The sequence below is a fragment of the Cryptomeria japonica genome, chromosome 6 (genome assembly GCF_030272615.1).
Source record: "Cryptomeria japonica chromosome 6, Sugi_1.0, whole genome shotgun sequence".
Lineage (NCBI taxonomy): Eukaryota > Viridiplantae > Streptophyta > Pinopsida > Cupressales > Cupressaceae > Cryptomeria > Cryptomeria japonica.
In genome coordinates this window covers 101,875,640-101,901,085 of record NC_081410.1, presented here as the reverse complement: position 1 = coordinate 101,901,085, position 25,446 = coordinate 101,875,640, and the positions used below count along the sequence as shown (strand labels likewise).

Sequence of the window (25,446 nt, the reverse complement as noted above, 5' to 3'; positions counted from 1 at the left end):
GTTTTCATTATTGAATCTTGGCCATTGATCTCAAATTGATCTTAGCCATCGAATTGTATTGTGGGCACTATATAAGCCCCGGCTCTTCATTTGTAAAGGCAGTTGGAAATAGAGTTAGAAAGAAGTTAGCGAATAGAGAGTAGTTAGAAGGTGATTAGCTAGTTGATAGAATAGCAATTAGAGTAGAGTAGAGAAAGAATGCAAAGATTGTTGCCAAGATGTTGTTGTAAAAGACTTGTAAAACTTCATTGAAGAAATGGTGAAATTTATGGGTCGATTCGACAATTTGCATGGTCTCTATACTTCTCATATTTGATTTCATGTTATTAGATGAGTGGAAGAAATGTGCTTGATTGATGGTGAAATTCGTATATCCATACTACTAGCAGTTTGTTGATTGCAGACTTGCCTTGTGTAGTCAACTGGAATCATTCAGCTTAAGCTTAACTTCAATTGTCGCTTCTTCATTGATATGCATCAGCTTGATGGTGTCTATGCCTGCGGTGATGATTTGAACATCATAAAGCTTTCCTTTCAAGATAGCACTAACCTTGTGGAGATGGTCCTGGGATGTCAAAACAAGACTTAGTTAGAATTCCATCAAAGATCATTCATTGCTCTTACATTCTTAGTGTTAGGATTAGATCCTTTCCTCGCCCTCGTCTTTTTTCCTTTTTTTCAAATCTAAGCTAGTAAAAACCTATGTTCCAGCAATATTCAAAGCAAATCAGGCGTTCAAGTCATTGAAGTGTAAGTCCCCTTGTGATTCCAGCAAATCACATCGTACCACAGAGAGCTTATCCACACGTAGAGATCCTACATACAAAGAACCTTGAAGTCATCCCGATTGATCCTTTTCACGACATCTTCAGCATTCAGAGACTTTATTCAAGAGAGGATAAGGTATCTTTAGGTATTTTATTCTGTGTTTGGTCGTGTACAAAATACACGTCAACACAACCTCTCCAAATCTCCTCATAATCCTGAAGGGGCCATAGAATTGAGGTCTCAACCTTTTTGCACCACTTTTGTTAAATGAAGGTTGTTTGTATGGCTATACGCGCAAGAAAACTAAATCACCAGCTTCAAATGTCCTCTCAACCATATGCTTATATGTATGTCTTCTGTTGATTTTAGGCATGGTGCAGATTATTCTTGAGCAACATAAGGATATCTTGGATATCTTACATCAACTCTCTTGCCTTGGGAGCTCTTTTGTGATCAAATGCTAACTTGACAAAAGACATAGCATCATACCCATACAAGTGATAGGTAGTATTATAACAATGCTCTCCTATATATAACCACCTGATCCAAGCGTTTTGTTGTCTTGCAACATAATTGCCTAGATACCATTCACCCATTTGTTTACAATCTTTGTCTATGCATCAGTTTGTGGGTGGTAACTAGTGCTCAGGGACAACTCCATACTAGCTAATATGAATAGCTCCTACCAAAACACATTGAGAAATCTGCTATCCCAATTGTTGACAATGTTCTTTGGAAGTTCATGAGATCTAAATGTCGCCGGGAATAATCATTATGTTATGTTGTCATATTATGTTTATGTTGTCGTCGGTAATAATGACTTACGGCAGTCAGTTGGTTAGTCGTCCCGAAGGGCAGTTGGACGCGACGGTTGGTCGCACCCCTTCGGGTATTATATATTGCATACCATTCCTTCGTAGTGGCATCATGATAGTTGTGTCTGATGTAATATTATAAGCACTTGATGTACATGGACTGTTGAATTAATACAGAGACTGGTTATTTAATATATTTCCATTATGTTCTGTGCATTTACTTTCTGCATTTAATTGTTTACCCGTATGTGGCAAACATTTGGCACCGTTGCCTAGACATTCTCGGGAATGGAAGACGCGGATGGCACACGGACACGATGGGCCTACCCGTTGGTGAGATAAATCCAGAGGCCAACGACACGCAAACAGAGCTCTACAGCGGAGAAGACACTGCAACGAGGGAATTTTCAATTCTGCTCCAGGTAGCCATCGAGACCTACATCCGACGAGAGGCCACGGAGGTTGACATCCCACCAAGTGTCATGTGGACAGCACTGGAGGTTAGCCCGGCAGTAAATCGGTTGATGAACCACCTCCCTCGATTGCTTGCACAGGCATCGCTGGCACAACAAGCTCGCCTAGAGGAGATTGCTCGGGAAGAGCGACACCAGCAAATCCTCCAACAGTACGAAGAAAGCATTCGTCGGGAAGCGGAGCCAGATGGCACGAGGCCAGGAAGGAATTGAACCCCGAATCCCATAGGGATAAAGGAACATTCTATATTCAAATAAAGGTGTCATAATATTGACACGAGTTGTATTAACGAAATGAATTAATAAAGTCGTGTTTTGGTTTATGTGTTGTGAATTATGGAAATTGATGGGAATTAAAGGCCAACCTATTAAATAAAGATAGAAATAAGAAAGCAGAAACGGACGAGTGGGAGGCCGTGCAGAGGGCCTTGAATCTGGAATAGCAAGTAGAACGTAGACGAAGGCTGAGGCGACTTGCCGTAGGACGACTTGCCGAAGGGTGGCCCGAAGGGAACCAAGGAGGTGTCACAGAGGGTGCAAAAGCCGAGGGAAATTTCTACGCATCGCCGGAACACAGTAGGGTGAGAAGCCACGAAGAGATTCTGGAGGAAACAAGGTTACGGAGGAATCTAGTCGAAGAGACCCGGGATCAGTTTAGAAACTTATCCCTTACGCCACAAAGTGAGGATCGCCAAAGGGAGCCAGGAGTGGGCGCGGGTGAGAACGGAGGGGAGGGCAACCGTACGGTTGTAGGTGCCACACACGGCAGGCAAAACACCGTACCTCCAGTCACCCACGCAGGACACACCACCGGCGTCGAAGGGAGCGGCACAGGGGCACACACACAGCCACAACCACCTCTAGGAAGACGACCCCCATCGATGGCGGGCAAACAGAAGTTGCCTAAATTCAACAGAGATGGCAACAATGACCCCATATGGCACTGCTGTGCGTGTGAGACAATATGGTCAGCCAACGGGGTAGTTGACAAAGTGGATTGGGTGGTGCAGTTCCCTGCCACCCTGAGAGGGGTAGCCATTGATTGGTACTCTGATGTGGATAAAGTAAAGGTGGGAACATGGGATGAACTACAGAAAGCTTTCGAGAAGGAGTTTCGACTCCTTCGAGATGATAATGAGATCGTGGCGGAGATATTAAGCACAAAACAGGGAAAGCACGAGACAATGCAAACATACAGCCGACGGTTAAAGGAGTTACTGGGGAAGATGGAGAACCAGCCGACTGACGGACTAAAGAAAAGATGGTTCGTGGAAGGGTTGCGGTCATCCGTGAGGAGAAAGATGAAAATTGTACCGCCCACCTCATATGATGACGCATACAACCGCGCGATGGATTTGTAAAGTGAAGGCAAAACATCGCGAAAGAAAAAGGACAAGTCCTCTGTAGAAGAGGAGTCCTCGGGAGAAAGCAACAGTGATGAATCATCAAGTAAGAAGGTGCAAGCTCTTCAAAAGGATATGCACCGAATGTTGAAGGAATTTAAGAACATGAAAGGAAGCACAAGTAAAAACGAAGAGGTGTGGTGCACTGATTGTAAGGAAGAAGGCCACACAAAAGGCACCTGCCCAAAGAAGGCCTTTTGTGAGATTTGCCAAGTGATGGGACACTCCATCAAGGAATGCCCATACAACATGAAAACTCGAAGTACGCAAATGAGCCAAGTGTTGTTCACTGAGCAGGCCACAACATCCGCACCAGCAGGTACGGCCCAGCAAACCAACACAACGGCATCATCTGGAGGTTACTGGGACAACAGACGCGGCGGCAGAAGGAATAACAGCAATAACAATAACGGAAGCCATATCTAATATGACGCCAAGGGCCGACCAATGATCAAATGTAGGGCCTGTAATCAGTGGGGGCACTTCGCCCGTGATTGCACGAAGGAAGCCACCCCTCAGCACCTCTGCCGATGGTGTGGGCGAGGCAACCATGAGGACGCAAATTCCCCAAAGGCAGGGGTTAATCTCCTCAACATTGAGAAGGTTGAGAAGACTGGTGAGAAAGAAGTATTGGCGATCACCCGCGCTCAAACAAAAAAGGCCACTTATCCCGACCCCCATACGGAGGAGAGATTACGGGAGGCAAAGGCCAATATTGAACCTGAGATGACGGTCGAACGACGGAACAACGAGGTGGTGAGTACATCATCCCGTACGGAAGCTGAAAATAACATCATTGGGCAAGTACTGCAGATGGAAGTACCTATAAGGGTAAAGGACCTTCTAGAAACAATGCCACAGTTAAGAACCACCATTTGTAGTTCCATACAAACCACTGCGCAGGAACCTTTGCATGCCACACGAGCGGAAGTTCTGGTCAACCCCTCAGCTGACCCAATGTTGTTGGCCTTAAATAGTGGTCGGCATCCTGCTATAGTAGAGATGGGAATTCTCGGGGCTATCCTCAAAGACACCATCGTGGACGGAGGTTCGAGGGTGAATGTACTGCCAGAGGATACGTGGAAGAAGCTGGGGAAGCCAACACTATGGCCACCCACGTTCAACTTGGTAGGTGCAGACCAGCACGGCATCAACCACTCGGACCCTGATGGCCCAGCCGGTCACCATCGGCACGCAACCCTTCATACTAATTTTGTGGTAATCCCACTCAAGAAGAAGGGGTACGACGCCCTCTTAGGCAGAGGGTGGCTGGTTACAGCAAAGGTGAACCACGACTGGAAAAAGAACACCCTTTCTATGGAGAAAGGGGGGCAGAAGTACACCATTGATCTGAGGACCCAGGTTGTCGGCGAGGAACTGGCATCATCTTCGAAATCAGAGGGTGAAGGAAAAGGCGACCTGAGGGACGAAGGACGAGGCTGCAGGGAGCGCAACGATGAAGGGATTCTCAAACTAGGAGAGTGCTCCGAGGATGAGACGGGGTCATTGAACGGGCTCTTCCACTAGCAGATGGAGGATTACAAAATGTTCCAAAACTACAGGCTCGAAGTAGAGGAACCAAAGCAAGCAACAGAGGAGGTGTACCTGTCGGAATACAGAGAATATTGGAAGGGAGACGCCCCAAACCTCGGTGATGTAGATAATCCGAAGATCATTCGTGTCGGCAACGATTGGAACCCTGTGTGGAAGGCCGCAACCTTCAAAATATTTATTATTCTTCTTCTTCTTATGTACGGCAAGGAGACCGTGGTCCCTGTAGAATTGGTGGTTCCAAGTCTTTGGATGGCCATTGAAAATAGACTTGCCACCAATGGGTCCAAATTGAAACCCTACCACGAGAAGCGCGAAGGGGACCCGAGAGGCCGGAAGGACACCCGAGAGTCCGGAGGAGAACCCGATAGGATGGAAGGGGACCTGAGAGGCCGGGCAAGCGACTTGAGAGGCACGGGAACGAAGTTGGAGACTCTCGGGCGAGGCAAACCGAGAAAGGGCGATCCTAGAGGCACGAAACTCAAGCTGAATCTGGACACTTAGAAGAAAAAAAAATATCCGTACGACATCAAAAAAAAAAACACGGTGGAATCACCATACGGTGGGACCGTCGTGCAGTGGCAACACCAACAATGGCGGCCACCGCGCGGTGGCAACACCGGTGGTGGGACCACTGTGCAGTGGACCACCGTGCGGTAGAAACCACACAAGAAATAAAACACGCAACAGCCCCAAACGCACAGGCACACAAACACGCACTCCGCCCAACAACGCAGCGCGCAAGCACAGGAAGGCATACGTAGCCATACACAGCCATCCAGGAGGTAGTTAAATGTTCAGCGTGCAGAAGGAGGCCCGTACGGTGTGTATGGTAGACGGTTGGTCGTGTATTCCGTATGGGGTGATCCGTACGGTGGAGGGGTGTTGACCGCACGGGAAGGTGGTCGTACGATTAGAGGTGTCAATGCTATTGTTGATCGTACGGGGAGGTTGTATGGCCGGGGTGCCATCGGGGACATTACAATGGAAAAAAAAAAAACAATGACGACCAGACTGAAAAATCATTCGATGACATCTAGAGCCAGGACGCTGAAAATATTAGAGTGGAGAAGAAGGGTTTTGACATCTTAAAATATCATAGAAATGATGCGCACCATGGACTTTCGGGTGGTTCGGAGGGTTGTAAATGATGCGCTGCCCCCAGACCCCGCGAGGGGCGCTGCCCCTCAACCCCGCTAGGGCGCTACCCCAGACCCCCAGTTTATTTTTGAGCTACAGTACACTTAGTGGAGTTGGGCGAAGGGCATTAGAGATGTCACGGTAAGTGTTGTGGTTGTCCCGTACTGTGAGAAAGAAGCCTGAAGCTAAGCATTGGCGGGGAAGCCATAAGCCGTAGAGGGAGACGGATTTGGAGGTACAAACAGAGTCTGAGGGAAAGCATTACGAAGTCATACAACACCAAAGAGTTATTCAGTTCAGTTATCAGCCTTTGGCGAGTGTGATGGAGGATTCCTTTGGGGAGTGTGATGGAAGATTTGAGGTGTCTCCTAGCCTTTGTGCCAGAAGGTTGTGGCCACTTCCAGGCATGCATGGTACGCTTTGAGGCACTCGAAGTATGTCTCGGCTGGACGTGAGGTTGCCTTGGTGGATGCACAGAGGGCTCGGGAGGAGCTGACCACCAGGTTGGAGGCAGTAGTAGCGTGAGACTTAGCTCAGCGTACCCAGGAGTTGGATGCCGAGAGGGCAGCACGGGTGGCTATGGAGGACAAATTGGCTAGGGAGACAGTATCATTTGAGTAGCAGTTGGTGGAGGCTGAGACTGTAAAGCGTGTTTTGCAGACAAGTTTGGTTTAGGCACAGAAGGATTGTGCTGTCAAGGGAAAAAAAACGTAAGCAATAATGGTGGCATCCGCACTTGAGCATAGGATAGTAGCAGAAAAGGGTTTTCAAGCGAGGACGCAGCAGATCTATAAGTTCCGGGCTCGACTGTGTTGCCGGCATTATTGTACATGGGAATAACACTAGTTAATTATGTGTAATTGTTTTGGTTAGTTGGCAACCGAGGGGTGGAAGTTGCGGTGCGACGGTTGGCGCTCGCACCCCCTCGGTACCCTTTTATACTCCGGAATGTAACTTGTAGAGCACACTTATTTATGAATAGAACACCTGATACAATTTGTCTGATTTTTACGGCATTATTTTGCGCTGTCCTTTATGTCTTAAGTTATTCACCCGAGAGGGCAAACATTTGGCGTCGTTGCCTATACGAACTCGGGAACGGAAGACACGGATGGCGCACAGACACAATGGGCCTACCTATTGGTGAAGTAAACCCGAAGGCCGACGACACGTGGACAGAACTTTACACAGGAGAACACACGGCAACGCGAGAATTTTCAATTTTGCTCCAGGTAACCATTCAGACATACGTTCGACGAGAAGCGGCAGAGGCAGAAATCCCACCAAGTGCCGTGTGGACAGCGCTGGAGGTTAGCCCGGCAGTAAACCGGTTAATGAACCACCTCCCCCGGTTGCTTGCACAGGCATCGCTGGCACAGCAGGCCCACCTGGAGGAGATTGCCCAGGAAGAGCGACGACAACAAATCCTGCAACGCTACAAAGAGAACAGCCGACAGGACACGGAAAGAGATGGCGCCAGGCCAGGAGAGAATTGAACTGTGAACTTCTTATTTTCAAATAAAAGTGTCATTGACACGAGTTGTACTTGAGCAGATGAATTAATAAAGACATGTTTTGATTTAAGAATTGAGAGTTATGGAAATGTGCAACAATTAATGCCAAACCTATTGAATAAAGATAGAAATAGAAAACCGAAAACGAACAAATGGGAGGCCACGCAGAGGGCTTTGAGTCTGGAGCAGCAAGTAGAACGTAGATGGAGGCTAAGGCAACTTGCCGAAGGACGACCTACTGAAGGGGGGCCCGAGGGGAACCAAGGAGGTGTCACAAAAGGTGCAGAGGCCGACAGAAATTTCTATGCGTCGCCAGATCATCGTAGGACGCAGAGCCACGAAGAATTTTTAGAAGAAACAAGGTTACGGCGAAATCTAGTCGAGGAGACTCAGGATCAGTTTAGGAACTTATCCCTCACGCCACGGAGTGAAGATCACCAACGGGAAGCAGGAGTAGGAGCGTGTCAAAACGAAGGGGAGGGCAACAGTACAAGTGTAGGTGCCACATGCGACAGGCAAAACATCGTACCTCCAGGACACACCACCAACACTACCGGAGGTAGCAGCGCAGGGCCACAGACACAGCCACAAACACAGACACAACCGCCTCCAGGAAGACGACCAAGGATGGCGAGCAAACAAAAGTTACCAAAGTTCACAGGGGACGGCAAGGAAGACCCCTTACGGCACTGCCGTACATGTGAGACCATTTGGTCCGCCAACGGAGTAACAGACCACGATGACTGGGTACAGCAGTTCCCAGCCACATTACGAGGAGACGCCATAGATTGGTACTCCGATGTAGATAAGCAAAAAGTGGCCACATGGGCTACCCTACAGAAGGAATTCACGGAGGAGTTCCGGTTGCTTCGTGATGACAACGAAATTGTGATAGAGATATATAGTACCAAGCAAGGTACTAAGGAGATAGTACGGGCATACAGTCGAAGGCTGAAAGAACTCTTGGGTAAAATGGAGAGCCAGCCGGCTGAGGGCTTAAAAAAACGATGGTTCGTGGAAGGATTGAAATCCTCCCTACGAAAAAAAATGAAGATTGTACCCCCGACGTCATATGACGACGCCTACAACAGGGCAATGGATCTGGAAAGCGAGTACAAAACATCAAGAAAGAAGAAAAGTAATAGATATTCATCTGACGATGATGAAGATTCTGACGAAGAGAGCAGTAGCAGTAGCGAATCGGGTAAAAAGGTACACACGCTCCAGAAGGACATGGAACGAATGCTGAGAGAATTCAAGGCCATGAAAGGGAGTACAAGTAAAACGGAAGAAACTGAAGTATGGTGTATAGACTGCAGGAGTGATGGACACACAAAGGGTACTTGCCTGAAGAAGGCATTCTGTGAGATTTGCCAAATGATGGGACACTCCACCAAGGAGTGCCCATACAATATGAAAACCCGAAGCCCGAACCAGGTGTTGTTCACAGAGCAGGCCACAACATCCGCACCAACAGGTACGGGCCAGCAGACTAACACAACGGCATCATCTCGAGGATACCAGGATAATAGACGCGGCGGCGGAAGAAACAATAACAATAACAACAACAAAAACCGGATCCAGTACGATGCTAAGGGCCGGCTGATGATTCAATGTAGGGCCTGCAATCAATGGGGACACTTCGCCCGCGATTGTACGAAGGAAGCCAACACTCAGCACCTCTGCCGATGGTGCGGGCCAGGCGACCACGAGGACGCAAATTGCCCGAAGCTTGGTGTACACCTTCTAAACATAGAACCTACGAAGGCAGAAGTATTGGCAATCACAAGGGCACATGCTAAAAAGATTGCCTACCCAAATCCCCACACAGAGACCGAGAGAGTACGGGAGGCCAGAGACGAGATCACAAAAGAAATGGCCGCACAAGGACAAAACAGTCACCAAACAGCAAGTCCACCACGGACGAAGGGAGAAGAGGAAATCTTACGGCAAATCTTGCAGGTAGAGGTACCGGTGAAAATTCAAGACCTCCTGGAGAGTATGCCGCAGCTAAAAACGGCTATTTTAAACTCTGTACCCCCACAAGTAAAAACAAAGGAGGTCGTGCGCCCCACAACCAACCCCGCGTTTAGGGAGATCGCGAGCCCCGCGGTCGACCCCATGTTGTTGGTAGTCAACAGCGGACGCCACCCGGCGGTGGTAGAAATGGGTATACTAGGGACCACCGTAACAGACACTATTGTGGACGGAGGGTCAGGAGTAAATGTACTCCCAGAAGCGACATGGAAAAAATTGGGAAAGCCTACGTTGTGGCCCCCTACGTTCAACCTGCTAGGGGCAAACCAACATGGGATTAAACCCATTGGTACCCTCATGGGCCAGCAGGTGATGGTCGGCACGCAGCCATTCGTGCCGGACTTTGTGGTAATCCCCTTAAAGCAGAAAGGATATGACGCCATCCTGGGGCGGGGGTGGCTCATTGCAGCAAAAGCGAACCATAACTAGAAGCGGAATACCCTTTCTTTGGAAAACGTCGGGAGGAAGTACATAATCGACCTCCGTACGCAGATGGTGAGCAAGGAGTTAGCCTCTTCCTCCGACTCGGAGTCCGAGGGACACCAGTTAGCGGAGGGTGGAAATAGATGCCGCATGAAGCCCAGTGATGAAGGGGTGTTAGAACTGGAGGCATGCTCAGGGGACGATGGGGACTCCTTGAATGGCCTCTTCCATTGGCAAATGGGAGATTATGAACTATTTACACCATCGTGCAACGTATTGAGCATCGAAGAAGAACCAGATATATTTCCCCCAGAATATGGCAAGTATAAGGAAGGGGAGGCAGCAGTGAATGAGGCGTCGGCACACCAATTCCTAAAGGGGAGCCTATTAAGTATCAGGAAGCCACGTTAAAGGAAATGAATCTTGGGGAGACAAGTGACCCCAAGATCATCCTGGTCGGAGATGATTGGAATCCAGTGTTGAAGGCCGCAGCCTTCAAAATTTTCCTGGAATACAAGGATGTCTTTGCATGGACATACAAGGACTTGAAGGGCGTGCCCCCAGAGCTATGTGTGCACCGAATAACATTGGTACCAGGAGCCCAGCCAATGAGGAAGCGGTCGTACCGAATGAACAAAAATTATGCTATACGGGTGAACGACGAAATTGAGCGGATGTTGGAAGCGGGCATTATCTTCAGAGTACAGACAAGCGAATCGGTGTCCCCCATTGTGATTTCCCTCAAGAAAGAGGCCAATCAGATCCAGATCTGTATAGACTTCCGGTGCCTAAACACTGTCACTGTTAAAGACCCGTTTCCCATACCCTTCACAGACAGCATCTTGGAGGAAGTAGCTGGACATGAAATCTATTCCTTCATGGATGGATTCTCTGGTTACAACCAGATATCCATCGCGGAGGAAGATAGGCTGAAAACAACTTTCGTGGTGGAGGACGGTGTATACGCATACAACCGAATGCCCTTTGGTCTATGCAACGCGCCTGCCACCTTTCAGCGCATTATCTTGCACATCTTCGACAAGATGTCGGTGGGGAACTTCAAAGCATTCCTGGATGATTGGTCTATTTACAGCGAACAGGACATCCACTTAAAAACTCTCGGAGAATGCCTGGAGAGGTGTCGGAGGGCACGGTTGGCCCTCAACCCGAAGAAATGTAGATTCATGGTACCACAGGGAAGATTGCTGGGACACATTGTGTGTAAAGAAGGATTGAAAATGGACCCGGACAAGATTCGGGTAATAGTAGAAATGGAACCTCCAACGGACGTCACGGGGGTAAAGTCCTTCCTTGGTCATGTGGGGTACTACAGGAGGTTCATCAAGAACTTCGCTGAGGTGTCCCACCCGTTGGATAAGTTGACAAGGAAAGGGGAACCATACATTTGGGCAGAGCCACAGAGCAAGGCCTTCGAAGAGCTGAAGACAAGGTTGATGGGAGCGCCCATACTAGCATACCCGAACCGGGATAAGGAATTCCACATTCACGTAGATGCCTCAAACTATGCCATCGGGGCTACATTAGCCCAAGTAGAAGGACACGGGCTGGACCACCCCGTTTATTTTGCCAGCAGACTACTCTCGAAGGCGGAGAAAAACTATAGTACCACAGAACGTGAAGCACTCGGTATGGTCTATGCCGTACAGAAATTCCGTCATTACCTCCTGGCCACACCATTCACATTTTACGTAGACCACCAGGCACTCATGTATTTAGTAAACAAGCCCATTATACAGGGCAGGATAAGTCGTTGGCTATTGCTACTACAGGAGTTCACATTTTTAATTGTGGTGAGACCAGGGCGAAGCCATGTCATAGCCGACCAGCTATCCCGGATTAAGTCGGGGGAACCCCCAGAGGGAGTAAATGACGATTTTCCGGATGCACACTTGTTCCAAATAGCCGTACTCCCATCATGGTACAGAAAGATTGGTGAGTACCTATCGACGTCCCGATTTCTGGAGGGTATGCCTCCAGGGGAACGAAGAAAGCTCGCATTAAGGAGCAGGATTTTTTCGCTCATCAACGGGTTACTTTACAAGATGGGGCCGGACCAGATATTAAGGCGTTGTGTCATGGAGGAAGAAGTTTCGAGTGTATTAAGGGAGGCACATGAAGGGCCCGCAGGTGGACACATGGGTCCAGACACCATAGCCCAAAAGGTGCTTCTCGCAGGACTATGGTGGCCAACGGTATATCACGACGCCAGGGAGTGGGTCGTGAGATGCGACACTTGCCAACGAGCGGGCAAACGTCTGAAGCGGGACTTCATGCCCCTCAACCCGTCGCATGCTCAAGAACTCTTTGAGCGATGGGGGCTCAACTTTGTGGGTCCTCTTAAGGCCAGCTGCACACGACGGTGCTGGTACATTATAGTTGCGACAAAATACTTGACCAAGTGGGTGGAGGCAAGGGCCCTCCAGGATAATTCGGCAGTAAGCATAGCGAAGTTTATTTATGAACAGATCATTACGCGATATGGTATACCTATTCAATTGACCACTGACCGGGGAGGCCACTTCGTGAACCATGTCATACATCGGTTGACATCAGACTTCAATATTTTTCACTCATTCTCAAGTCCGTACTACCCACGTGCCAATGGCCAGGCGGAGGCCACAAATAAAATAATAATGTCGGTGATATATAAGTCTTGCGGAGTGGAGAGGGATGACTGGGAGGAGCGCCTACCGTCAGTACTTTGGGCATACCGAACGACCTACAAAGTAACTACTGGACAGACTCCCTTCTAGCTAATGTATGGACAAGAAGCCGTAGTGCCAATTGAATTCATGGTACCGAGTCTACGGATTGCCATCGATAATCGCCTTGGCGACATGGAAAGCCTGAGGGAGAGGTTGTACGCGTTGAACAAATTGGACGAGCGAAGGATGATGGCTCAGTGGGCGACAGAAACAACCCAGCAAAGACGGAAGGTGTGGCACGACAAGCATCTCCGGCGAATGAATTTTACTCCCGGACAGCTGGTGTTAAAATTCAACAGGAGGAACGAAATTAAACTGGGGAAATTCAAAATCCGATGGTTAGGGCCCTTCCGGATACGTGAGGTCAATACGAACGAGGCGATAAAGTTGTGGACGCTGGACGGGAAGGAGATACCAGACGCAATCAACGGGTCGAAACTGAAGATCTATCATGAACGGAGGGAACCGGGACCCCCCAGTCAGTCAGTCGCTACTAAAAATTGAGAAAATTTGAAAAAAAAAATAATATATAAAAGAAAATTTGAAAAAAATATATATATAAAAGAAAATTTGGAAAAAATATATTGAGAAAAAAAAAAGAGGAGAGAGAAAAACAGCCACCGTACGGTGGGCCCACCAAAGGTGGCATCACCGTACAATGGAACCACTGTGTGGTGGAACCATCGTGCGGTGGGACCACCGACGGTGGAGCCACCGTGCGGTGGAACCATCGACGGTGGAACCATCGTGCGGTGGAACCATCGTGCGGTGGAACCACCGACGGTGGCGCCACCGTGCGGTGGAATCATCGATGGTGGAACCATCGTGCGGTGGTCACACCGTGTGGTGGGAGCCACCGAAGGCCGTGCAAAACGGATAAAACGCCGCACGAAGACACCGCCGCAAGGATAAAACACCGCGCAAGGGAAAAAAAAAAAAGGAACGCCGCACACCGAGGATAGGAGGAAGCCACCACGCCGCACACCGCACAGCACCGGACACCGCGAGGCGCGAAGGGTAAAGGAAAAGACCCCACACACCGTCGAAGGCACATCACCAGCCAGGGAAAAGGATGCACCGCACAATCAACACGCGCAGAAGCCAAAGGGAAAAAGGGGCCGCACAATCCCACGCACCGCACGGCCCAATCAACACGCGCAGCAGCCAAAGGAAAAAGAGGGAGACCAAGCCGCACAATCCCACGCAGCCACAGGTAGACCAAACAGCAAGGGTTACGCGCAGCAGGCGCAAAGGGAGGAATAGAGCCACAGGTAGACCAAGCAGCTGCACGGCGACAGCCAAAACAGAGGGCCGTTACGAAGGGTGGATTTTTTCTAAACAAATTAGTTACAGGGAGATCGATGGATTCAGCCAAGAAGAGGAGTTGGAAGAAACAGCTGCACGCTTCTTCCAGTAGCAGCCAGAAGGATAGAGGTAGCAATATTAGGATCTTAGCTTCAGGAGTACGCGTTGCAGGCGGCACCATGGATGCCAACGCCCGGCAAAAACAAAAACAGAAAGCACCACAGGTTGCCGCAAGTGCGAAAAACACAGTGACGCCACAAAATGTTACTTTCGAGGGCCTGAATGGGTTGGAATGCCGAAAATGGTGGCAGGACACCCCCGATAATGACCTGGTAAAGCAAAACTTCCGGAAGGCACAAGTAGAGTGGGCTATTCGGATGCCCGTGTTCCCTATCCGGGAGTACGAGGGTGCCCTACGCTTCATGGTGGACACCTTCGACAGGCATACATGCACCAGCACGTTTGAATACCTCCGAGGGATGTCACTATATCCTTCAAAGCAAGGGATTTCACGAGGGTATTCGGCATTCCGGGCAACCAGGGCAAGAAAATAGACTTGAAGTCCAAGAAGATGACACAAGAGGAGGAGCGGTGGATTAAATTAGTCTCCCGGAATTTGACCACAGCGGAGTTGGACAGTGTGGCTAGAGCCACGAAGATCCGTAAGACTTTTGTTGCGGAGGGTCACTAGAGATGCATTATGGATGTCATCAAGAGCAGATTGACAGGGTCGGGTAGGGCGTCGGACATTGCCCTCCCTCAGATTATGCTGATGAATGGCATCGTATATGACTGGGCAGCGTTACTGGCAAAGCGTATGTATGAGTTTTTGACGCTCCAGCATCGCACATTCTATATGCCCCATTATGCTATAGGGTTATTCCTGGAGGCCACGCGGGAAGTAGTGCCGGAGGACAAGTTGGAGGTACGGCCACAGGGACCGTTGGTAGCGGGAGAGCCTCCAATAATGTATTGGAGGCACTTGGACATTGGGCACTCTTCCGCGAAGCGGAAACGGGCAGTGGATAGGGCCTCAGCCTCAAGGGAGCCTGACAGCGGGAGGGAGTCCAGCAGCACGGAGGATTCGGAGGAGGAAGATGAGGAGGACGATAGCAGTCAGGCAACGGAGGAGCTTGTACGAGTCCAGTTTGCCCCACCTCTGTTACCGATGCGCACGACTGCACCAGCATCTGGAGTAGGCGGCACCTGTATTCCGGCCTTCGGGCAGTGCCATACGCCTGTTGCACTTGATCCCCTCCAGCACGAGCACCAGGGAGCACCGTCGGGCCCAACCACAGCGGCACTTACCGAGGACATGGCAGAGTCAGGGACGGAGGAGTCACCGCATCAGGTAGTGGGCGTTGAGGAGCAGGGGCCGACGGAGGTGGAGGATACCGAGCCTCACGTGCGGTTGGACGTCATGGGTAGTGACGCTGTGGTGACTGTCTCTGCTTCGTTGTTGGAGAAGCCGATGACAGCGACCCATCCCCCGGTCACAGAGATGCGTGCTGACCTCGAGGCTATGCAGAGCTGGCTCACACAGCGGTTTCAGATGACATTGGCATAGCCGGAGGGAGCTGTTGTATTCTCACCGTGTCGAGAGACTGGAGCAGAGGTAGTCCACTTGGATGACTCATCAGGGGAGGCACATGGACTCACAGTTGGGCACGAGGTAGGGGAGGTCACCTCTGGGCAGGCACCAGGAGATGGTGCACCTTCAGTGGCGGAGGCGGTACCTTCACAGCAAGATACAGTAGTGACCGTTCCACCAGGGATTTCCCAGTCTTCGACACAGACGGGGGAGGATGTTGAGACTTATCTCGCTGACATGGCTGATATGGTAACGAGGGGTAGGCGGGTGGTGGCCGCCGCCCAGACGCAAGCATTGTAGCAGGTGGTGGTGGAGCTAGAGCAGGTCCTACAGTTTATGCGGGTGGGCTGCCCGACAGCCTTTGCTACCTGCTTTGAGTCTCAGGGGTGGCCGACTACGGAGACAGAGGAGATGCTCCAGGCCTGGAGGCTGCGTCAGCCCGTTGTGGAGAGTCGGGTGACGGCAGTTGTCTGCGAGATCGAGCAGGTCTACCGAGATGCCTATTATACATTGAGGCGTACACAGCAAGAGTCTGCAGTCAGGGAGGCTTCCCGAGTAGCGTTGGAGAGAGAGGTGGCCAGTCAGCAGGCCTCATGGGCAGCCGAGAGGGCGCAGTTGTTGGCACAACTAGAGGTGGCCCGCACAGAGACAGCTGAGATCCGGACAGCGAAGGCTGAGGTAGAGACCCGCCTGGCAGCCGAGCAGACACAGTTGGCCTGCGCGACAGAGGCAGTGGATACCAAAGAGAAGAAGTTACTGGAGGCAGCACACATGGTGAAGACAGCTCTAGAGAAGGTCCTCGTAGCGGAACGGGATGTGACTGCACGCACTCAGCAGATGTATGAGCTTCGTGCCCACTTGGCGACCCAGACACCACCATCTCACACTTCTACTTCAAGGACGCTTTCTCAGCCCTCTCCCTAGTCTTTCAGATATCTTGTATAGGTTGCATTATCTCCATTTTTGTAAGTCGCCTGGAGACGACTTTTCTTTTTGGGGGGGATGATGTTGGCGGCATTATTGCACACAGGAATAACATTAGTTAATTATGTGTAATTGTTTTGGTTAGTTGGCAACCGAGGGGTGGAAGTTGCGGTGCGACGGTTGGCGCTCGCACCCCCTCGGTACCCTTTTATACTCCGGAATGTAACTTGTAAAGCACACTTATTTATGAATAGAACACTTGATACACTTTGTCTGATTTTTACGGCATTATTCTGCGCTATGTCCTTTATGTCTTAAGTTATTCACCCGAGAGGGCAAACAGACTGGCGTCAGCAATTCTATTTAAAGTCATCTCTATTTTGTATCAAGTTGTCTGGAGACGACTTCTTTTCTTGGGGGGGATGATGTTGCCGGAAATAATCATTATGTTATGTTGTCATATTATGTTTATGTTGTCGTCGGTAATAATGAGTTATGGCAGTCAGTTGGTTAGTCGTCCTGAAGGGCAATTGGACGCGACGGTTGGTCGCACTCCTTCGGGTATTATATATTGCATACCATTCCTTCGTAGTGGCATCATGATAGTTGTGTCTGATGTAATGTTATAAGCACTTGATGTACATGGACTATTGAATTAATACAGAGATTGGTTATTTAATATGCATTTACTTTCTGCATTTAATCCTTTACCCGTATGTGGCAAACACTAAACACCTCTATAAAGAACAAATTTGCAGCCTAAGGTGCCTTATAGTTAGATGAAATAGCAAAGAAATCTGCACAAAAACATTGTTTTTGAGAAAGGAAAAATAATAATTGTAAATTGAAGTATTAAACAAATATTATTTTAGGAAAAGAAAAAGACAACTTATCCTAGCAATGAACCATTTACACGTATGGGAAAGCATTTATCATACTAACATCATAAATATGAAGAATGAAAAGAAGTTACCTGACTCTCTAGAATTGGAAGTATTACCAATAACGGCACTACAGCAATGTCCTGCACAACACCACCATAAAAACTGACATCTAAATATACAACATACTTTATATCAATAAAAATAAACTAAAAGATATTTTTTAAAACATAAACAATCAAATCACAAGGGAACACCTGGAGTAAAAGGATCCCAAGTGTTGCTGACCCAAATCTAGTTGGTAGCTCGCCTTTCTCTGCAAGTAACTATAATTTATGAATTTAAGATAAGTTACGAAGAAATTATTCCATTATCTAACAAATATTGTCTTCTTACCTTTATGACTAAAATTTTTTTAAAATATGTCATTTATCCACAAAATATCTATCCATCATAACACCATACATACAATCAAATAGTGTATGATTACCTTACCACAAAATAAAGCTACTCAGGAATTATTTTCTATATGTGATGTGCACTACCACTTCTTGTCATCTTTAATTAACTCTAGAAACAATAACATTTATAAGTATAACAGAGTACTAAATTCCACAATATAACTCTAGAAACAACAACATTTATAAGCATTTTAGCATCCTAATTTAAGATTAGAAAGTAAAAACTGGGGATCTTGTTAGTCTTGACAATTTAAACATTCAACACTATTAAAAAAGAGATGCATTGTGTCAGGTTCCTATCATGTCATAGTGAGTGTAATGAATTTGTTTGTGTCTAATATACTGAGAGCTGTTAGAAATATCATTTAAGGAGACAATAAATATGAAGTTAATTTTATCAAGGCAAAAAGTTATTTTCATATTAACTTACCTTGAAAATGACTATTATGATGTATGTAATAATGCTCATGTCTTACAATCATTAATAGACTTCAAATTTGACTTAATGAATTAAATTAATTGGATTATATGTGTGATTTACAAAAAAGATTAAAAAAAATTGATTTTTATACAAGCTATTCCCAACATGAACCAATAGAAGGAAAAATAAATGACATTTTTACAATTATCTAAGATAGAAAATTAAATATCGACTATAAGATTGTTGCTCAAATTTTTTAATTCTATATGCTCATTGGCTAAACTAATAAAATAAATTGAATGCATTAGAAGCATTAGTATTCCACCTCGGCAAGGATTAAAAAATATAAAATAAAAATATATAATTATTCATTTACTTTTATTAAATATTGTTTCTCTTATTGTTAATTTTAAAAATGTTCTAAACCAATAGATATAAATTTTAATTATTTTATTATTCATTATTTTAATCACAATTTCTCATATTCTCTCTATTTCACTTTTTCAATAAATTAAAATTGACTTAAATATGATAAAATTAAAAAAACTGTATCCATTGGGCCCACAACCTCTTCAATTATGACATGAAAATAAATTTGCAGTATTAACTTTTTAATAGTCAAAATGAAAAAAGTTACAAAATTCCATAGCTTACATCACACTAATAAGACTATTCACAAATTTCATCTAATAGAACAGTAGATAAATTAATTTGTATATTTTAAAAGAAATTAAAGAAAAAATATACATTATTAAATTTGGTCAACTATTTTGATTCTAGCATCTCATTGGTTCATTTGTTACCAACAAATAATACCTAGTGAATGCATTAGTATTCCTTACTGTGGCAGGAATTAATAATAGGCAAACGACTGAATCATCATGAATTAAAAGTTAATGAATACACATTAGCCAAAAAAATTAATCAGCAAAATGGTTGAAATTATCTTATATGGAAATGAGAAGTATAAAATTGCAGCATGAATATTTCCACTGTCACTCATGCTGAGGAGTTCTACAAAAATATAGGGCCATAAAACAGCGCTCTTGCATAACATAAACTGCTTATACTCTGGAATCCAGGATTTATGAAGGCTTGAATACAGATTTTCTCTTTCCAATGAAAACTTCTACAGTAACAGAAATGCCAAAATTTTGTATGAAAACCAGCCTTTCAAAGATAAAGCTGCGAAATAGAACAAAAATTATGTTTTCTTGTGATGTCCGGGCAAAATTATTCATCATATTCTCGTACAAGTGGGATCCATCTTGTTTTCCAGGTGTCTAATTTTGCTTGTAATTTTTTTCATAGGCCAGTTAACACTGACAACTTGTGAACTTCTGCAACTAATAGAAATCCTATAAAATTAGTTGGGAAAGAAACAAACATAAAGCCTAGCAATCCAGCCAATGAATGTTTTTTCTATAAGTGTAGTTTCAAAGAATAGTTGAAACTTGTCAAAACTTATTTGCTTTCTTTATAAAACAATCAGTATTTTTCGATCTTCTTCACATTCTTGTAGATGTTAGTGGATAATAGCAGAGTGTCATCCACAACTTTGAGGCAGGTACAGTTATTCCCCCTACCTCGTTCCTTTTTCCCCAAAACATTTTTATGACATTTGATATACTAAAGCATTCTACTTAATCCTTCTGCCATGATGATGAATAGATTTGATGACAATAAATTGGACCGTTTGAGTCCTCTTGTTTCCTTCAAAATAGACCTTAAAATATCAGTCATTGGGATTGAAAACATAATGGTTAACATGCAGTTCTGCATCTAGTGAAGAGCATGCCCATTAACACTGAATTCCCTCTTTATAGCAATGATGAAGTTCAAATTGCTTTCACAGAAATATGTTCACGTATCAAGCTTGAATATCAAACCAAGAAGATTTTCTGTGTTTGGAAAACACAAAAGAAAAGTTAATTTCCTTTACAATAATTATTCCATCAAAGATTTTTCAATGTTTTGCAAATTTCATTTGTGAAGAAGATATCTGTTGTAGAATTAACTGCATTTGGATAACAATTACTTTGGATATTTTTTTGTAAACCTTGTTACATGTAGATTGTAATGTCCCCATCCTAGTCAGGGACTTGGGATTGAGGAGTTAGCCTATTTTTGGACCCTTGTAGGCTAACGGAGTATGGATAAAGGGGTTAGTAATGCAGTATCTTGAGGAGTGGTCTGTCTATTTGTTCTAGTTCGGTGTCGAGTTTAGTTCTGGTCTTCGTTTCATCAGTTTCTGACACTTTATGAGGATTTCTATTTTTTAGGGGAAAATTGCTAAAAATAGACATGGTCCTATTTTCATTGGCATGGCAAACCGTGGCCCTAGCTTCTGACAGATTCAGTTTCAGAGCAATAATGTGAGAGATATGAATTTTTCAGTGGTTCCACAGGCAATTAATATTTTAATGAAATATTAATATAAAATCATAAAGTGCATCACTTAAATTTATTTAAGTGAAAATTTATTATCTCCTAAGCTAGGCGTTGCTTTTAGGGTTAAGTTGGGAACCCTAAAAGCAAGTTATTATTTTTTAATCCCTAATTGCCAAAAATCGCACCTTTTGGGTTTTTAGGCAGCCAAGATGGAAATTAAACCTCATTCTTGATATTGAGCATTTGACATTTTCTTCTGAGCAATTGGCTATGGCGGCTAGGGTTTGGACCTGTTTTGGAGAGCATGCATTCTTCAGAATTCAGTAGCTTTGAGATTGTAAAAGATCAATCGAATTGTTGTAGCTTGGTTGGCTTCATTCAGAAGTCAAATTGAATTGAATGGGGCAGATTTGGCTTCTTACAAGGCAGATTTGTTGTAGGGTTTTCCTATTTACTGTTTTGTTGTTGATTCTTCTGTGGTTTGGAGGCTTCTTTTCCCAAACACACAGCTTGCTCATTTATTGGCACCATCTTTCACTGTTTGGGTGTTTTAGTATTTAAATAAGAGCAGATCTGAATTGTTCCAGAATAAAAATCAAAACTTTGTAAGTTGCTGATTTATTCTTTCTTTTCAATAAATTGGCTAAGGACCTACGGGTATGCTTCTAAATTCTCCAATTCATTGTTTCAGTTGATTAAATTCATGTATTATTCAATATGTGTTGCAAATTAAAGAAACCCTCTTCTGCAACTTCTGTCTATTTCTAAAAGACCATCTTAATAATTAAAAATTACAAAGAAGATCTACAAATTACAGCAGGTTGAAGAGTTGAACCAGCAAGGGTTCATCATATAGATATAGGATAGTACGATTCCAAGGTATCTAAGTCTGCTTTATTGTGTATTAATTCCAGATTGATTGAATCAATCTACCTGAATTTCTCTCTTAAACTGCTGAATTCCTACAATGCACTGACTAGACATTCCTTAATCACATTCCAAACTACTTGGAAAACCTGTGCTTGAAATAAGTCTGGATCTTGTGTTGTGCAATTGTCTTGTGAGAAGAATGCCAAACTGAGTTCTTATTTGGTCATTTTAAAAAGCTGAGTATTTCATTTTTCTTATTCTTGACCAAATGGGGCATACAAAAAAGCCTATCTTATTTTCCTCTTGATCTATCATAGTAAGGTTTTGTGATTTTGTCAATAACTCCTTAAACCATTACATTTCATTAACTATATATTTGCAAAATGCTCAACTTCTCTTTAATGTAGAGGCTCAAAGGCAATTACTAATACAATGCACCAATGGTAAATGCTGGTTTCATGAAAGAACCTTGTAATTCTGTCCCTTTATGCTAAAAGAAAGGTCTTTATTAGAGTCTCCAAAATCTATTTTTTCTAGTTGATCAACTTATTACTATGCTAGGATATATTATTTGGCCTGTAATCGGTTGTTATTTTGTTGAGTCCTGACATGACTCTGTAATATTGTATGAAATCCAAGTCTTTTTACAGTCAATTCAAATTCGTAATTATATTCCCACCATAGTCGTGATCACTCTTGTAATATTCCTTTAACTATTTCAAGCTTTCCACTATTTCTGGGTCTTGATCTCCCTGTGAAAACACTATTCAAAATACTGGAGTACTTTCCTGGCTCTCAGTTATATGCATACCATCTATGTCTTTTCCACCAAGCATGCAGTTTAGAATGGATGGACTGGATTCTGAATCTTTATTAAGAAGTATTTTCTCTAATACTGGAAAGAGTTGAATATTTCAAAATGACCTTCAATAATTATTTATTTCTCATATCAGAAATTGTTCAACCTTTTTGCTAAGGATTTTAGATTTGTCAGTCCATTTTCCTACTCTATGGTAGAAGTGCCTGTAGATTATTTTTGTGGTTGTAGAGTTAAGGTGAAATATTTCCATATCTAGTAGCCTGGAGTTGTGGATGGACTTTGATGACGTTTCTGCATTGTGGTAATACTTTCTCTAGAATGAGGTATTTTCCTAGTCAATAGGTTGCTCACATATTATGCCAACTAACTCCAGCTAGATTCTATCTGCAAGTGGCTTCTCCAAATTTGTCTTAACATTATATTCTTGCGTAATTAAGAACAGGCTACTTTAGAGTGATCTCTAAAGCCACTGCATACTATGCAGCAATATTTTCTATTCTCCCCAAAAGAATCTCTCTAGAAGTCCCTTAGATGAATACATAGGGACTCGAGCTAGCATTTTGGATGCAATTCCTCTGATTGGTTGAAAGCAGAGACTCCATGTTCATATGATAATAAAGACCGGCTCTATTAAAAAGACAAGATCGTTATTAGAAAATGATATCTTTATCTACTTCAGGGGGTAAAAACACTGTGAACTATCCTATTGGCAACATGATTTCCAACATTGCTGATAATTTCCAGCTGTTGGAAACACAAACCTTCATCTTTTCTGGGTTCCCATAAATCTGCATAATGAATTATCCTCAATTTCCATAGATATCATTTGATTCTCCCAAAGAGAACTGAAATTTAGTAATTTATTCTAAATTCTACTAACTTCCATTTGACAGTTTGCAGGACAGCCAAATGATGGTCTTTCTGGCATCTTGCTGTAGAAATCATCCCTTGTGATACATCAAGAACCTTCCTTGGCTTCTGCTTAAAAATTATGAAGGGAAAACTAAGAGGAGGCCATGGTCTCCTCCCTTTTACAAAATAAGATTCAGTTACAGGAAACTGTATGAACAGGGTAGGAGGCTTCCCACATTAGTTAGAATCAGATATCTACAAGGTAGGAGGCCTCTCACATTTGACAAAATCAGAATTAAGCTGGGAAAGCCAAATGAATAGAGAAAGAGATTCAAACCGTGGTGAAGGAAAAACTGAGATAAAAAGTCTATATGGTATTACTATTAAAAAGGCATGCCCTTTTTGGTGAAAAAGTTAAATCCTTGTTAAGATACAAGGTACAGAGTTTTCTTGATTTTTGTATTCATCAAAATGATATAGATTGCACAACCAATTACTCTTGTAGGATCAAGTGCTACCTAATTTTCTATCTTTTCACTCTTATTATCCACTTGCGATGATTGATGCATGCATTACATAACAGCCTCATGAGACTACAAGCAATTTGGATCTTATGTAAAGCCATCTCATTAACAGTTCAACAGAGTTATTTTCTGACAATTCTTTTATGAAGCTGAAATTGGCATTGATTGTTGAGCAACATCTCAAGTCAAAAATTACATATAGCTCCCAAATTATGCTAGAAAAATATCATCATGTCAGTTCCTTATTTGGCCCATTGAAAATTTTAGCAAAGCGTGACCACAATTGTATATACTATATATATATATATATACGCAAACCCTCAATGCAAGCTTGTATGAGTTGAGGATGAAACCCCTCCATTCGCAGACAATAACAATCTATCCAGTCTGCTGTGTTAGAACTAATTCCAAATCTTAAAAAGTTTGCAGATTGGGTCGCTGGAAAGAAAAAAAAAAAGGAGCAGTTCAGATTGCAGTGGAGGATCTACAGAATATTTCAAACAAACATTCATTGTCATCACTCGGTACAACAAATTCTGCCCACTGTAATTACCAGTAACTCACCATAACAACAACCACACCCTACGAATACTGTCTGCCCAGACAATTTCAGGACTCAGATTTGGCGATGTGCATAAAAGACTTAGGTAACTGACAAACAGTAGCTGGAGACCACTTATCATTTTCACAGGACAAATCAGGTCAATCCACGAGCAGCTGGCAGGATAGGGCACAAGGATAAATCAAACGAGGCACTCACATATGTTATTTGGGAGCAACCTACCATCGCCTCAACCTGGCCAAGCGCCACACAACTGCCTAACCCTGGGGAAGGACAGATCTGTACCATATAACCACCCAATTCTGAGGAAGGACATATCCACCCAGGCAAAATATTCATCCTTACTGGGTGCGCCATTATACTGAACATTGTGAGCAGTTACACCTAGGGTTCCAGGCTACAGTCGAAAGCTAATCTGTCAGCTCTTATTTAAATAAAGCAGTGTATACCTCCCATCTGATCTAAATGGACTGATCTAATAAATTACTGTGAGTTAAGGACTAGCATGTACGATCTGTAGTTAGTGTCATTTGATTTCATATCTGTAATTTCTGTGGATTATTTGAAGGAGGATATAAAACGATATTCAGGCCCGAGTGACAGTATACTTTAATTTTGTTCATTAAATCCCTAATCAGAATCAGCAGGACATTACATCCATTCCCAGCATAAGGAATCAGGTAACATATATATTTTATTAAAAAGGATGATTACCTGGAGGACAAAAGCTGAAGAAGACAAAGATAAAGCAGCTCCAATCACCACAGCTTCATCAATGCTTCTTATGTTCACCTGTATTAGTTCAAATTCTGTTAAGAACAAAATAGCAAACGATACATTGAATATTCAGAGATAGTACAGAACATTATAAATGTCACATTTATGATAGATAAACTTAATCCTTAAGGTGGATTAATGTACCCTAATCTTCAATATACTAAGAAATTGAAACAAAAATACCCTAAAGCTAGGGTTACACCATACCAACATCTCT

At 44.3% G+C, this 25,446-nt stretch overlaps 1 protein-coding gene across 1 annotated transcript in view; it reads right to left on the bottom strand.

The window, feature by feature from the left end:
• Nucleotides 1-25,446, bottom strand: part of LOC131050118 (K(+) efflux antiporter 3, chloroplastic) — a 244,011-nt gene that overhangs the window by 93,180 nt on the left and 125,385 nt on the right. The window contains 3 exon segments of the mRNA XM_057984273.2: nt 17,644-17,694; nt 17,809-17,877; nt 25,167-25,244. Of these exon segments, the coding sequence (XP_057840256.2) occupies nt 17,644-17,694; nt 17,809-17,877; nt 25,167-25,244 (198 nt within the window).